The 17,035-nt window shown below is 41.0% G+C and overlaps 1 protein-coding gene across 12 annotated transcripts in view; it reads right to left on the reverse strand.

The window, feature by feature from the left end:
* Positions 1–17,035, reverse strand: part of ICA1 (islet cell autoantigen 1) — a 74,308-nt gene that overhangs the window by 38,630 nt on the left and 18,643 nt on the right. For 6 of the 12 annotated variants that reach the window (XM_083468320.1, XM_083468315.1, XM_083468319.1 and 3 more), the window contains exons 2-6: positions 15,496–15,534; positions 14,994–15,162; positions 12,729–12,801; positions 10,831–10,954; positions 8,301–8,499 (exon numbers count right to left, since the gene is read on the reverse strand). In XM_083468320.1, coding sequence (XP_083324446.1) covers positions 8,301–8,499; positions 10,831–10,954; positions 12,729–12,801; positions 14,994–15,162; positions 15,496–15,512 — 582 coding nt within the window. In that variant the 5' untranslated portion in view covers positions 15,513–15,534. Of the gene's footprint in view, positions 1–8,300; positions 8,500–10,830; positions 10,955–12,728; positions 12,802–14,993; positions 15,166–15,495; positions 15,535–17,035 lie in introns of all 12 variants that reach the window. The other 6 variants (XM_083468317.1, XM_083468323.1, XM_083468313.1 and 3 more) reach the window with 1 other exon arrangement.

A 17,035-nucleotide genomic window follows, 5' to 3' on the forward strand; every position in this document is an offset into this window, starting at 1 on the left:
AGGAGCACCTTTCTCAAGTCTGACATTTTCAGACTATTTCTCCAAGAAACCCTAAGGAACATTAAGTGGTATCATTTTGACCACCCCTAAAATTGAAAAGGTTGCCCTTGCTGGAAAACAACTGCAGCTATCAAATTGGCAGGATTTACCTCCTCTGAAGGGGTAGCAATTGGTTCAACTTTGGTCCAATTCTACAAAGAAATAAAGAAAAGTTATAGATGGCTCCTTAAAAAAACCACCTCAAACCTTAAGAGGAGACCAGCACAAATAACTCTGGAACTGTTTGCTTGTAATTTGTCGTGCTTAATCCACTCTGAAAAGGCTACAAATTGCACTCACTTCTATCAAAAGGGGGGAAACGTTACAGTTGTATTTTCTCTCCCAATAGTGAATTTGGGCATTGTGTAATTTCCCCCCCAATGCAGACGGCCTCAAAAGGCTGTGGCTGAGTATAACATGCATGCTCTGCATGCAAAGGATCCCAGGTTCAATCCTTGGCATCTCTAGGTTAGGCTAGGGGGAAACCCTGCCTGAAACTGAAACCCTGGTGGGGCTCTGCCAGTCAGTGTAGCCAGTACAGTGGTACCTTGGTTCTCAAACGCCTTCGTACGTAAACATCTTGGTTCCCAAATGCCAAAAACCTGGAAGTAAGTGTCCCGGTTATCAAACATTTTTCGGAAGCTGAACATCCGATGCGGTTGTCGGCTATTGTTTCCGTGGCGCCTGCACCAATCAGAAGCTGCACCTTGGTTTTCGAACATTTCAGAAGTCAAAACAGACTTCCAGAATGGATTAAGTTTGGTGCTTTTGTTTTTGCTATTTATTTTGCGTTTTTGTTTTTGAGGCTTTTTCGGTTAATTTGTTTTTGTGACTGTGTGGAAGCCACTTCAGCTACTGAATGATTGATTGTGTGCAGAAATGTATAAAAGCCCCCCCCCCAATCCAAACAATGACTATCAGCAGTGCAGGTAAGAAAAAAAAGTAGTTTTAATTTTTATCATCTACAATACTGTCTTATTTATTTTATAGTACAGTACATTGATTATTGCTTTCATTTTATTAGATAGTAAAATTAATCTCATTAGTAAGTAAAATTCATGTTGAATTGCTGTTTTAGGGGTTGCTTCTAAAAGTCTGGAACAGATTAATCTGTTTTGCATTACTTTCCATGGGAAATCGCACCTTGGTTTTGGAATGCTTTGGTCTTGGAACGGACTTCTGGAACAGATTAAGTTTGAGAACCAAGGTACCACTGTACTCAGCTACATGGACCAATGGTCTAACTTGATATTTCCTATATTTCCTATGTTTTCAACAGAGGACCCTGATAGTGCTAGGTTGAGTTCAGGGCCCCAACCACGTAGCAGCTCTTTGTAACTTATTGCCATGCACACTGTGCGAAACACCTCCTCCAAATTCTGCACAGAGCAAAATGTACATTTTGCAAATTGATTGAATTTGCATGGTTGCATGTGTGAGTTTCTCAGGATACTGACTTATGTGTACAAATGCAGAATGGTGGAAGACACACAGCTCTGGGTTTTTACTATCACCTGAAATCCATAAAATGGCATCCACTGCTACACAGAGCCAGAACACTTTATAAACCTACTAGAAAATGGCTGCCTGACATAAATAAGCAAAAAAGGAGAACATTTGCAGGTAGGAAAAAATCAGCTAAAGCCCTGCTTTTGCTCTGTAAACATGACTGATGGCAGCTCTGTTGGACTGACAATTTTTCATCTGCCAGCTTTTTTCAACCGACAGGTAACTCACCAGTCTGTACTGATGAAGGTCCAAAGAATAGAAATAGCAAAAACAAAGGCCAATAGAGTAAAGCATTTACCCCCACCCAGCTTGAATGCAGAAAGAGAAGACAATATGCTTCAAGAAATGCAGCTCCTTTCCCAGTAAGTTTTCATTGTAGTGCAAAGAGCATGAAAACTGTCATACTGAAAGTCGCCATCCAGTAATGCTTAGATTTAAGTTGGTGGAATGCTACTGAGTACCTACATAGATTCTCTTTGTACTTCCTAACATACACAGGTTAGCTGTAAAGTTCAGATAGGCAGATCTTTCCCATTGTTCCATGTAATTTATGGAAAGAACAACAAAAAACCCCACACAAAAGAAGGCAAAGAGGTGCCTAAAATGTATGAAATTATATGTTGCAATTGAGGGCAGGAAGAGAAAGAGGAGAAATGAATGGCTGGCATTTCTCTTGGCTTGGCATAATTGAGGAACAACACAAAAAAGGCCACGTGAAGCAAAATACCCTGTATTTTGAAACTGCTATCATTCAAAACAAGTCTTGAATGCAATTCTGTAAAAGCTTTAATAAAGCCCAAACATTAAGTGCACATTTCTGATAAGTCCTTAATGGGATACCAGGTCCCATATCCTGTTTCAGATAAAACACCTTAATCACAAGGATATATAATCACAATATGTTTATACGCATATATAAACATCTAAAGTGGACCTAAGCATGCAGTGTGGCAACTTCCCTGTAGCACAGTACAGAACTGAGCATTCTTGATCTCAGTAACAATGCCAAAAGGTACTTGGGGCTATCTAACTGGAGTAGTGGAGAACCCAACAAAGCAGCTGGACCCCTTAAACACAGGGATATTGCTTGCCCAACATTCAGTAGTTGGAATGCCAATGTGTGCACAGCAAGGATAAAACCATCACATAAGTCACTCCCGAGGAACTATGAAAAAGACTACTGCTCCCTTGCCAACTTCGTATGGAACGTACTCAGGTGTTTTGCAGTAGGTACCTTAACTAACAGATTTGTAACATACTTAGGAAATTTACTCACCTTTCCCCAGTGCTTTTTTTCTTAAAAAATGTTTAGGGGTACTCTCATTTTCCTACTCATACTGCCCCACAATGAGGCCAAACTTAGATTCACAAAATGTTTTGGGGTATGTGTACTCCTGCGCCGCGCCCCCCGAAAAAAGCACTGCCTTTCCCCCAACACACCAAAAATGAACAAAAATCCCATCTACTCCTGGGCACTCAGTTCTACTCTACCTTCACTCTTCTAAAAATAAACATTATTCAGCAATGAGGTCTCGTCCACACTTCCACTTGTCCTGCTGGTTTCTCCTGGAAAACCCTGCTCTTTACCTCTGATTTGGAATAAATGTTAATTGTTTTTTCTGTGGATTGATGTTTGCTCCAATTCAGTGTTAAATAGTAGGTTTTTTCCTGGGGAAAGCAGTGGGGCAAATGGAAAACTACTCAGACCCATGTCTAGAAAGCAAAGAAACCCTCTTGGACCTGTGGGAGAAGCAAAGTGTGGACGAGCCCCAAGTCAGGTATGCTCAATGACATTACTGGGTATAAACTTTCATATTTGCAATTATGTATGTATTGCACATGGGAAAAGACAATAAATGCCAAGTAACTTTATTCTGACCATGTTCTCTACGGCAACAAATGACTTCACTTGAAAACTGAAATTGTCCCAAATATGCCAGTATTAAAAATGTTCTAATAATGTAGTAACACACAACTTCCATTCACCCAATCATAATAAAAAATTGCCACATCGCCTGCATTGTCAACTGCATTCATCATGATTAGGAAAAGAATTTACAGCTTTTTCTTTTCCTAGCACATCTACAACCTCCTGAACAAAGACAGGAGTGCAGTCCCCCTTGTTATGATACAAATCCTCAAATAACTTGAAAGATCTAGTAAAATACTGCCACCCAATGGCACAAATCAGAGTTGCACACTAAAAGACAAAAGCAGCTCCACTGCCCCTTCAGAAAAACATGGAAGTAGTTCTCTGTTAATTCTCATCAAGGAAACATAAGACATTTGCTTATCAAATTTTCAACTGTGAAGCAATGCAGATGTCCACTGCTGTTACAGGATGTGCTATGTAAAACCTGGTGTCCAGAAGAGGAAGTTAGCTTCTTCAAAGTTACAGGGTGTTTAGCTTGATGTTTTGTATTATAAACAATTCTAAAAGGCAAGTTCAGTAAGAGTGGGAAAAGGTTCAGAAAAGGGCAACCCAAATGACCAAGGGGATAGAGCACTATGAAGAAAGGTCACGGCGGTTGAGACTTTTGAGTTTAAAGAAAAGGAGAGTAAGAGGCAATATGATACAAGTTTATAAAATTATGCATGGCATGGAGAGAGTTGATTGAGAAACGTTTTTCTCCCTCTCTTAGAACAACTCCATATCAACAAGGTTGCAGGCCTTCAAATTCAGGCCTGAATTCTTGACAAACCAAGAGTCTCCGAAATGATGGCAGGGCATGTAGCACATACCGTAGATCTGCGGCTCAGATTTGCCCCAATCAACCAAACATCTTTCAACCAGACATTTTCAGCAGAATCTGGCTACACAAAATGTCCTCTGCCCATCTCCAGAGACCACTTACCCAGCTCTGTGTGTGTGTGTGTGTGTGTGTGTGTGTATGTGTGTGTATATATATAGAGAGAGAGAGAGAGAGAGAGCGCTACAGATGCCTTCACTGGATTGTGAGCTGAGAAGCAACTTGTAGCTCAGGAGGACTGGACCCACTGGGGACTCAGCTAAGGTAAAGGGAGCCCTGACCATTAGGTCCAGTCATGGACGACTCTGGGGTTGCGGCACTCATCTTGCTTTACTGGCTGAGGGAGTCAGCGTACAGCTTCCGGGTCATGTGGCCAGCATGGCGAACCAGAGCAGTGCATGGAAATGCCGTTTACCTTCCCGCCGAAGCGGTACCTGTTTATCTACTTGCACTTCGTGCTTTTGAACTGCTAGGTTGGCAAGAGCAGGGACTGAGCAACGGGAGCTCACCCTGTTGCGGGGATTTAAACCGCCAACCTTCTGATTGGACTCAGCTACACAGCTGCAAATAAAACACTCTGAATGTGTTGTAAAGTGCAATATGCAATTGTGACACTAGATGGTGACTGTGAGCTATGGCAAATTCAATGCATTTTTCAAAATGATTTTTAACAAAAGCATTTTCAAAACGTTTTTAACATGTGTGTAGATTCCACCTGGGTATAGAGGCAGAATCAACAAAGAAAGCTAGCAATCAATAGTCTTCATGGAAAAGCACAGGCTGCATGCATCTTCTATAGATTGCAATCTATTATGTTTACCTGATAGTAAGTGCAATTGAATTCCTCTCAGGTATAGTATTGCCCAGACGTTTACCTAAAACATTTATATCTGTCTTTCCTCAAAACCCTAAAGAGATGCCTACTATGGTAATATCTGGTCCATTTTGTGTAATATATTATGTATGTTTACATATAATCAACTGTAATACAGTTACTTATAGAGCATTCTTTATCTACTCTTAAGTAAGTCCCATTAAATTCAATGGGACTCACACCCATGTAAATATGTATAGGGTTACACTCTTAGGAAAACATTTCTGATATTTCAGAGAAACAGACCAGACAAGAAAGGAGGAGGAGTGGCGTTATATGTCAGGGATGTGTATACCTGTGAAGAAATCCAAGATTTAGAACCTCAAAGCCAAAGTGAGAGCATTTGGGTCAAAATTAAGGGAGAGAAGAATAACAGAGACCTCATTGTGGGAGTTTACTATAGATCCCCAAGCCAAACGGAGGACATAGATGATGCCTTCCTGGAACAGATGGCCAGGCATGCAAAAGGAAGGGAGATAGTAGTAATGGGGGACTTCAATTACCCGGATATTTGTTGGATGTCAAACTCAGCCAAGAGCATAAGGTCAAACAGATTCCTCACTGGCCTTGCAGACAACTTCATTGTCCAGAAAGTGGGAGAAGCAACAAGAGGAACAGCCATTTTAGATCTGGTCCTAACCAATGTTGATGACCTGGTTAGTGGGGTAGAAGTGGAAGGATCATTAGGCGCGAGTGATCATGCTCTTCTGAAGTTTACTATACAGCGGAAAGGAGCAGCCAAGCATACTAGGACTCAATTTCTTGACTTTAAGAAAGCCGACTTCATAAAACTTAGGGAAGTGCTGGGTGAGATCCCATGGACAGTAATACTAAAAGGAAAGGGAGTTCATGATGGCTGGGAGTTTGTTAAGAGGGAGATAGTAAAAGCACAACGTCAGGCAATACCAATGAGACGGAAACATGGAAGGTGCTTAAAGAAGCCAGGGTGGCTATCTAAAGAACTTTTAACTGAGTTAAGATTAAAAAAGGATGTGTACAAAAAATGGAAAAGGGGGGAAACCACCAAAGAGGAATTCAAACAAATAGCCAGCACGTGTAGACACAAAGTCAGAAAAGCTAAAGCACAGAATGAACTCAGGCTTGCTAGAGAGGTTAAAAGCAACAAAAAAGGCTTTTATGGGTATGTTCGTAGCAAAAGGAAGAACAAAGAAACAGTGGGGTCACTCAGAGGAGAAGATGGTGAAATGCAAACAGGGGACACAGAAAGGGCTGAACTCCTCAATGCCTTCTTTGCCTCAGTCTTCTCCGATAAAGAAAACAATGCCCGACCTGAAGAATTTGGAGCAAATGATTCAGCAGAGGAAACACAGCCCAGAATAACTAAGGAGATAGTACAAGAATACTTGGCTAGTTTAGATGTATTCAAGTCTCCAGGGCCAGATGAACTGCATCCAAGAGTATTAAAAGAACTGGCAGATGTGATCTCAGAACCACTGGCAGTCATCTTTGAGAATTCCTGGAGAACAGGCGAAGTCCCGGCAGACTGGAGGAGGGCAAATGTTGTCCCTATTTTCAAAAAGGGGAAAAGAGAGGACCCAAATAATTATCGCCCAGTCAGTCTGACATCAATACCAGGGAAGATTCTGGAGCAGATCATTAAGAAAACAGTCTGTGAGCACCTAGAAAGGAATGCTGTGATCACCAACAGTCAGCATGGATTTCTGAAAAATAAGTCATGTCAGACTAACCTGATCTCGTTTTTTGACAGAATTACAAGCCTGGTAGATGAAGGGAACGCAGTGGATGTAGCCTACCTTGATTTCAGCAAGGCATTTGACAAGGTGCCCCATGATATTCTTGTAAAGAAGCTGGTAAACTGCGGTCTTGACTATGCTACCACTCAGTGGATTTGTAACTGGCTGACTGACCGAACCCAAAGGGTGCTCATCAATGGTTCCTCTTCATCCTGGAGAAGAGTGACTAGTGGGGTGCCACAGGGTTCTGTCTTGGGCCCGGTCTTATTCAACATCTTTATCAATGACTTGGATGATGGGCTCAAGGGCATCCTGATCAAATTTGCAGATGACACCAAACTGGGAGGGGTGGCTAACACCCCAGAGGACAGGATCACACTTCAAAATGACCTTGACAGATTAGAGAACTGGGCAAAAGCAAACAAGATGAATTTTAACAGGGAGAAATGTAAAGTATTGCACTTGGGCAAAAAAAATGAGAGGCACAAATACAAGATGGGTGACACCTGGCTTGAGAGCAGTACATGTGAAAAGGATCTAGGAGTCTTGGTTGACCACAAACTTGACATGAGCCAACAGTGTGACGCGGTAGCTAAAAAAGCCAATGCAATTCTGGGCTGCATCAATAGGAGCATAGCATCTAGATCAAGGGAAGTAATAGTGCCACTGTATTCTGCTCTGGTCAGACCTCACCTGGAGTACTGTGTCCAGTTCTGGGCACCACAATTCAAGAAGGACACTGACAAACTGGAACGTGTCCAGAGGAGGGCAACCAAAATGGTCAAAGGCCTGGAAACTATGCCTTATGAGGAACGGCTAAGGGAGCTGGGCATGTTTAGCCTGGAGAAGAGAAGGTTAAGGGGTGATATGATAGCCATGTTCAAATATATAAAAGGATGTCACATAGAGGAGGGAGAAAGGTTGTTTTCTGCTGCTCCAGAGAAGCGGACACGGAGCAATGGATCCAAACTACAAGAAAGAAGATTCCACCTAAACATTAGGAAGAACTTCCTGACAGTAAGAGCTGTTCGACAGTGGAATTTGCTGCCCAGGAGTGTGGTGGAGTCTCCTTCTTTGGAGGTCTTTAAGCAGAGGCTTGACAACCATATGTCAGGAGTGCTCTGATGGTGTTTCCTGCTTAGCAGGGGGTTGGACTCGATGGCCCTTGTGGTCTCTTCCAACTCTATGATTCTATGATTCTATGATTCTATGATTCTAGTTGCATCTTTCAAAGATGGAAAATATATTCACTATCAGATGAACTGTATCCTGCCACATGGGAAAGATCAATTTATGATTAATTTCACCCTCAGTGCTAGATGTTGAACTATATTTCTCTTACTGGGATAAAACCCATGCTCCATTACCATTTCTCAAGCATTGCTCTCTAGCAAATGGTGGGAATTTTCATACCTTCCTAAACTTCTCCATCTGTTTGTAAAGATCAGGATCCAGCTCTTGAGACACATCTTTCATCCACAATAAAGCTCCTCGGTATTCAGTTCGGCACTGCTCCATTCGATTGACCGTCAACCACGTATCGGAAATAGCTCTGTACCTAAATGTCTCCACTTCTTGGTATAGCCTGCACAAAGGAGTGCGCAATGCCAACCTGTGACCAAAAAAGCAAAAACAAAAATGGAAAGTGTAGGGACTCCTGAAACCAAACCAAAAGAGACTTTTTAGGCTTTGTTTTGATTAGCAAACCAGAGAGACAAAGGGTTGCTAGAAAGGAAATGCCAACGGAAGGAATGCCAACAGGCAAATTAGAATGGACCCCCTCCCCCGCAAGGTTCAGTTTGGATGGTAACATTTAGGACAATTTTTTCACAAGTACACAGCACACAATTTCTCGATGCAAGAACTGATTTAGCAAATCCATTTTTTCCTGATTGCTTCTGGTGTATTAAAAAAAAATTAAGAAAGCCTGTTCTCACTAACAGTTCATTAATTTCCACATCTCAAAGACTGAAGCTTTCCTTCAGAATCCTTAAAATGGCAGAGAAGCTTTATAACCTGTTGAAATGTAACCAATTAATTAACAAGACAATCCTATGCCCATCTACTCAGAAGTAAGTCCCACTGGGTACAATGGGCCTTACTTCCAGGAAAGTGATTGTCGTATTGCAGCCTAAACAGAATATTTATTATATCAGTGAGCAGCCCTAGTTAATTTGCACAGTATGCTGGTGCTGTGGTGAAACAGCTAATATTTAATATGCAGACGCAAGGTAAAAGTTATTGGCCATGTGGATAACAGGCTAAGCATTCAAAGTATGGAGCCAGTCTGGGTGAAAGATGAAAGTTCCCTCTTGCAGTTTCTAGAATATGGTTCCTATTCCATCCTGAGATCAAGAGAAGCCTTCCCTCCAAATCACACACCTTGACAATTCTCAGAATACAGCACACACTACCTTATTCTGCTATTACTTATCTGGAGATACAACAGCCTACTCACACTCTCCATTTAAACTGGAGCAAAGCTAGTTTAATCAACAAAGAATTCCAGTTTGGTGCATGCATGGGTGACCTGGCCATCAAACTCCTGAATATCTCAAACTACTCATAATGGTATACAGTATCTCTAAGCATTAGGAGACACAAAGGACTCTTCCATTCTGATGTTCCTGGTTCACATATCATTTATACTAAATTATACAAGATAGCACTGGTATTGGAGCGAACTTTTTGTACTCTGTCCTAGGCTATCAACTTCTGGCAATGCGACACCATCCACCATCCAAACAGGCTTGCATCTCTTGTGAAACACATGCCTCACAAGATTGCTCTGGTGGGTCCACACCAGTCCAGGATTTCCTTGCCTCTGAAGGTATCCTTACCTGGCCAATGATCTTGTGTGCAATCTGGAGCTGGGGGGACAACAGTAGCTAGTGAGATTGTATAGAACAAAGCCTTGTCAAAGCATGCTATCAGGAAGATATGACAAACTCTTAAGTTGTTTCCAGCTGATAGGTTTCTTGGACAAGGATGGCTTCCCCCTGGCTTGTGTCCAGCAAGGCTGAATACCACAAACCAAGGAACGATAGCTGTTCCATCCTCCTGACAATGAAGCTGTGATACTTTTGGCACTGGAAGGTGCAATAATGTCCTGGTGTACCCTGTCTCTAGATACCAACCTGATCACAAGGATACAGATGAACTCTTTGATGAAAAGAAAACACCATTTTCTAGTTAGTGTTGCATCATACTAAACCAGAGGATGGACATACACATTTGAAATTGATGCCAAGGAGTGTAGGTATATGATCATACTGGAACTAAAATGAAAAGCGGAAAGTGTGTATGTGGTTAGCTCCTGGGTCAAGAGGAAATACTTGAAGAGGGACTGTCCTGTAGAGGCGAGTGGGGGAAAGAAGTGAGTATGGGTCCCTGCCTGCTGTACTTAAATATAGCTGTCGGTGTTTGAGTTTATCTGAAGTGCCTGGAGTCTTTTTTCTGAGAAAGGGAGCCCTCTTAGAGACAACACATTTGGCAAAGACTCCTGGCTTTAACAAACCAGAGGTAAAGATGTGTCAGAAGGCTGAGCTGGAAACTGAGAGGGATCCTCTCTGCAGAAGGGGATGCACGTTTCATTAGCTCTTCAAATCAGAGAAGGAATTAATCTTTTAATTTCCTGCCTATTGTAGATGCTGCCTTGAACTCACTGGAACAAGGACCGGATAGAAATGTAATATATAAGTGACATTGAGGAAGAAAGACACCCCTCCCTCCCCCCAAAAAACACAGACAAAAAATATAGCCAGAGAGCTTTCTTGACTTCAAGCTACCAGCAGTCCTTTCCTGCTTTTTATTTGGGCTGCTGGGAGGCTGGAGATAGAAAAAGCTTGAAACCTCACGTGGGCTTCTTGTGCAGGCCTGCTTCAGAAGGCAGGGTAACGATGGTAAGCTATTTCATACATGAAGTCTCTCCAGTCAAACATACCTTTGTTGAGAGGAAAAGCAGAGGGCCTTTCCTGTAGCTTGCATCATCTTGCCCGCTCTGGTTTTATCCTGAGAGCCTTGGGATCGGAGAAATTTCCCCAATTCATTTTCTTCTTGAGACAGAACTGAGATTAAAAAAGAGAGAGAGAGAAAGTGGTGATGCACCACTAAGTTTAAAGAAGGGAAATGTTGCATTGCCCCCATTATTCAGGTCACAGAATAACCCTCCAACATAACCCTGCAATTTCTAATTAACCTTCATGAATCCCACGCACTTACGAAACAGACGACCGGGTTCACTTCAGCACATCCCTTCATGGGCTCAGTGTAATGTAACAAGAACTGCAAAATGACCTCTACGCTGAAAAGGCAACAGGAGAACGTGCTATTTTTTGCTTGAATAGAGCTATAAGCTTGGTGGGATCAGATGAAGTAGACTGCTGTGACCTGACTACAATACCTAGAATTTCCCTTGATTGTTTTACACTCTCTTTCAACTCCTTGAGCCTGATGCTCAAGTGACAGAAGTTCACAGGGGCTCGTCAAATGGATGCTGATTGAAACAACTTGGGCATCATACACCCTTCAGTTCTATTCCCTCTGTATATTTGCATTTTTTCATTTAGAAGATTTGATTTCACAGAGTTTGCATTTAAATTAAGAAAATGTTCTAAAATATTGATCTTTTTTTAAAGAAGCAAACTAAGGCAGGGCAAAGCATGTCCTACAGGTCCGTACACAATAGCAAATGTGAGGACCAAATTAAAAGGTATCAAGTTATGCAATCTCTCAATGGATGATTTTTACTTTTTTCTATTTCCTTACATTTATATCCTACCTTTCTTCCATCATGTAACTCAAGAAGTTACTCAAGAAGTTTAAGTGGTTCCCAGGTAGTCACTTATCCACTCACTGTTGATGATGATGATGATGATGATGATGATAACACCACCACCAACACCACCAGGCTGGCTTATTTTCAGCAGGTGAGTGGCCTCCTATGCCTTCAGACCATACTCTGGAACCATTGTTTTGCTTGAACAGCTAACATTGAAAAACAGGTACAGGAGGGTGCTGCTTCAAGCAGAGGGACAGAGGATACCCCAAATTGCTATATTCAAGTTGCTTTTGTTCTCTGCAGGACAAAATATACAGCCCCCCCTTTCTGCCATAAAAAGCAGCTTGGAGGGGGCGCACGCTTTGACAGGACAAACAACAGGAGGAGAAAAAGTTAAGCAGCTCCCTTACACTCTCTACCACAGCCTCTGATATTGCATTTCCTTTTTTATATATATAAGAACATGCTAGGGAGACATTTCTCATGTTTTCTGTGTAACACAAAGATTGGACCGGTTTATCAATCTTGGGGCTGTCCCTACTATCAGAAAGAGTGGGGTAGCTGCCTTAGGCAGCAGTTGGGGTGAGGAGCAGCAGTGCTGGACCCTTGTCATCTGTCCTAAGGCACACACCATTGCTGGTCATTTCCCTTTGTCAGCAGACAGAGCTGTGTGTGTGATGTGGTCTGCTCTGCACCTAATAAGCTAGCCCACACCCCTTAGGTGTGGTGAAGGATGCTGTCTTGTCATCAACGTTGAAGTAAGATTTAATTGCAAGCATGATTTGCATATGGAATGGGGAGAGGAATCTTATCTTTGGCCTCAGACAGCAAAATTGCTTGGACTGGATCTGATCAAGTTCGATGTAATATCATATTTTTCTATGTCATAGTATTTGTTTCCGCCAAATGTACAAAGCTATCTTTAAAGCCTAGACTGATAAATAATTTTGGTATCAACTTGAACTCTGATTAATGCTGCAGAATACCTCACAATTATCTTCATTTTACCACTGATTAAGTTAGGCTGAAAAGGCAAGGCTAACTACAGCTAAAATACTTACAACAAATCCTTTTTTGATATAGTTCAATTGCTTTAAGTAAATCCATACACGTCCTCTGAATTGAATGGAAGAGCTGAAATGAAACATAAAATACAAACTATTGTTGAGACAGGAGACACAGAAAAAACACTTTCCTTAAAACTATATTTCCCTTCAAAACAGTATGCTGCTTCTGAAACCTTATCAGCTTTCCTTGCCTATGAATTCATAGTGTTTTCCTCCAATGTACAACATCACATGTGCAGCAATTTTCTAATACAATTCCTATATAAATACAAAGCATGTAAGATGGTCTGAGCAAATCAGTTTGTCTCACGGGCATTTATGCTCTGTGATATATTCTCTGCCAATGAAATGCAACCATGTTTACAGTATAGCAGGAAGGCCATTCTGTGCAAGGAATGTGACGGCACAGATTTTAAGAGGTATAATTAAGGTCACAGGCAGAAAGTAAATATGTAAAATGTAATTTGCAAGCTGGAACCACTTCAATAAGTAAACACTCAAACTATCCAATATTTCCAGAAATGAGGTTTATATTATTTTAGTTTTATAATTTCTCAGGAAATAAATAGTTACCAAAAAAAAAAAGAGAGAGTCCAAATCAGACATCAACATTTGCTTATTTAAAGAGAGACCAGAGAGGGATTAACAGGTTCTCTGTTATCTGTGCTAATTCTATAACACTGCTATGCTTGTTTTAATTCTACAATTAGGTAACGAATATCCTTTAAAATCAGACTCATAGAACTGTGGAGTTGAAAGGGACTCCAAGGGTCATCTAGTCCAACCCCCTGTAATACATGAATATTGACTCAATCATACATGACATATGGCTATCCAACCTCTGCTTAAAAACCTGCATGGAAGGAGAGTCCACCACCTCTCGTGGGAGTCTGTTCCACTTTCAAACAGCTCTTACTGTCAGAAAGTTCTTTCTGATGTTTAGTTGTTTCTTGTAACTTGAGCCCATTGGTTTGGGCCCTAGCCTCTGGAGCAGCAGAAAACAGCTTGCTCCATCTTACAGCCCTTTAGATCAGGCTCACTCAACCTCAGCCCCCAAGATGTTTTTGGCCTACAACTCTCATGATCCCTAACTAGCAGGACCAGTGGTCAGGGATTATGGGAATTGTAGTCTCAAAACATCTGGAGGACCGAGGTTGAGGAAGCCTGCTTTAGATATTGGAATATGGCTATCTATCTCTTCTCAGTCTCTTCTTTACCAGGCTAAACATATCCAATTCCCTCAACCTTGCTAATAAAATGGAAAAAACATCAGCAATTGCACACCAAAAGAAGGAAAGGAAATGGCTGAAAACAGACTTCTATGGCATAACATTGATTTATTTGCTACATTTGTATCCCATTCTTCCAAGAGGTTGGGGACACTTTTTTATCTTTACAACTAAATCAGGTACATGAGCCAGAGGACAGTGATTTCAATTAGGTGCATGTAGCTGTTTCTTGATTTCTCCCAATGTAGTTTCTCCTGCAGTGGTGCAGCTAAGATATCCAGGCCTAAGTCCAGGGACTTGCAGCTCAGGGGGCTCTCAAATTACCACCCAAAGAAAAGGAAATGGTGGAGGCAGAGGCAAACATCAGGCCCAGCACCAGCATCTAGGCTGGCATGGGCAATCTGAAGTTCACACTAGTTGCCACAGTATCCTTTCTTTCTACTTGTTTTTTTTTTTAAAAAAAAATGCCAGTGGGAGGCCAGCCAGACACATAAGGGATTACAGATGCTCATTTTACTATTAAAAGAATATTGTCCTTTTCTACAACAAAATCTGTTTATCATCTGGGAAGCAGAAGCATACTCCATTTTATTCCTGTATTCATGATGGTGCTATGCTTTAAGCGAGTCTTAAAATGAGAAATTGCAAGTGCTCTGTATATTTTTTTCATTTATCGAGGTTGGTAAATGTGTTGGGTTTCTTTTCTTTCTTTCTTTTTTGGTGCGGGGAGGTCTGCTCTAACTTATCAGGAAAGAAAAAGCAGTTGGAAAGTACAGAATGGTGCTGGGAGGAGATAAATGTTAACAGCTGCCACCACTGTTTTCATGCCTCATGAAATGCCATATCCAAGGGTCCCTCTAACTTTAGGGTGCATTTGAGGGGTAGAGTGGCAAGGGGAGCTGCAACAGGGAAGGTAGGGTTGAAAAGCCGCAGGGCATGAATGGCTTTTTGGAACCTGGCCCAATTTTTGTGACCTCCTAACATAGGATTTTCTCCCTTTGTGAGGAAATATCTGGGCTGCCATGCCTACCTCCAGTTTTGCATCCAGATCTGCATCTGAGGCCACCACATGTTCATCCTCCTTCTTTCCTGTGACTTTGATAAGAGTTTGTTTTGTCTTCCAGTATTTCTGCTGCATTTTATTGACCACAGACTTCTCTTGGCCTTGGGCATACCGATCATAAAATTCCCTTGAATAACTGCTAGGAAGCAAGATGCTAGTTTATTTACAAGAGATTTAAGAGACAATTTGAAATCATGTAAGATATCATATAAGCAGCATTTGATGCAATATCTCTGTCTGTATTTACATTCCTTGTACAGTTCTACACTGACTTGCATTTTCCCAACCTTAGCTCCTACTACAACCACCCCAGTTTTCCTGGCTTCTTCATACTTAGGGGTATGGATGAACTATTCTGCAGCTAATGCATTATAGCTTGAATTTTTTTTTGTCAGTTTTAAGGCCGTGCCTTAACTTCGTTACTGCTACAGATACAGATACAGATACAAACACAGAGAAATCTACTTACTATTTGTGGTCGTCCATCTTTTGTTATTTTCTTCAAACACTATGAAATAAGGGGAGAAAAGCACAGCAAAATGATTGATGTGATTATGCATCCCAAACCTTTGTCGTGTTTATACTGTTTACTTTGAAAAATATAATGCATAAAGCAGTTTGAAATTATAGAGGGTATTTCCCAAACCCCTCTGTGTTGCAATATTATCCATTTCTCAGAGAAGATAAATTCTTGTATCCTCAGTGAATCCCAAGGATTCAGCTAAGTTCACGTATGGATAACAAAGTTCTCCTTAGTAAATGTTATTGCAGAATCATCACATTTTCTTTTGCATCAGTGGATGAGATCATTTCAGTTATGGTAGCCCTAAACCATGGCACAGACAACATTTAGCTGACAGATACCAATTATGCACTATATAGAGATATATATCACAGGATATATAAGGTATAGATATTCAGCAGTTTCACTATAATAAACAAACAAGAAAAATAAGCTCTTTTAGGGCCATTTTTGCCCCCTTTTGTGCCACTTCCTGGTTCATGGTGATGCACATGTGCGCCATCACACATGCCTTGAATGCATGTGAATGGGGAGTTGCCTGTACTGCCCCTGGTACTGCTGTATATATACTTCATTTAATGTTGAAAAAGAGGGCGGCTGGAACACATCTAACAACTCACATAAACTTTCAGAATGAAGAGATAAACCCAGTACAGGTACAACACTAGATTCTTGCAAATCATTAGGTGCAAATATGGAACCTATCTTATGAACACATGCCACACCCACCTTTCTATGGAGAAATTTTATTCCCTCCTTTCCAGTTAACCATGATGCTACATAACAATTACACCAACACAAACTATCATCAACATAAACCAGGTTCCCTCATAAGCCACCTCAAACCATGGTTATATTTTGGGCTAGTAAAGCACTAGGGGTAGTGTTCGTCCATATCATGCTAAACATGGTTGACACAAGGAAATGAAGGGTGAGGGGAAATTGTTCCAGAGAACAGAGAAGTGAGAGCACATTCCTGAAACTGGATGTCCATGTGCAAACTGTGGTTTGTAGAAGCCAGCATTACATCTCCATCCACGAATAAAGCTAGCAAGTATTATTTTTTAATATATATTTAAATGTCAGTAAGAGACAAGGAAAATTACCTTTTCCATTTATACTTTGGGGCTTTCAAACTGTCAGAAAACATTTACCTTTGGAAACAGCATTTTACATGAAAATAGGCTTTTTCAACTATATAGCAATGATTCACAGGATTGTGTAATAGGCTAAACATCAATTTAAGCCCAGCTATGCTGATGGTATGTTTTGTATGGCAGCCAATTACCAATGATATTAGTTTCGTACCAATCATGATATTTACATTTACATGTATTCCCACTGCAGTTATGGAAATACTCTAAAAAGGAATGAATATATGTAAGATTGGCAATAACTATAACATGCTTTATTTCCTTCATCCTTGGGCTACCTTCTGTTCATTTCTTAATCATAAGGGTAGATGGATGTCTTAATCACATATTCT

Source organism: Podarcis liolepis (assembly GCF_965112155.1).
Source record: "Podarcis liolepis genome assembly, chromosome: 12".
Classification (NCBI taxonomy): domain Eukaryota; kingdom Metazoa; phylum Chordata; class Lepidosauria; order Squamata; family Lacertidae; genus Podarcis; species Podarcis liolepis.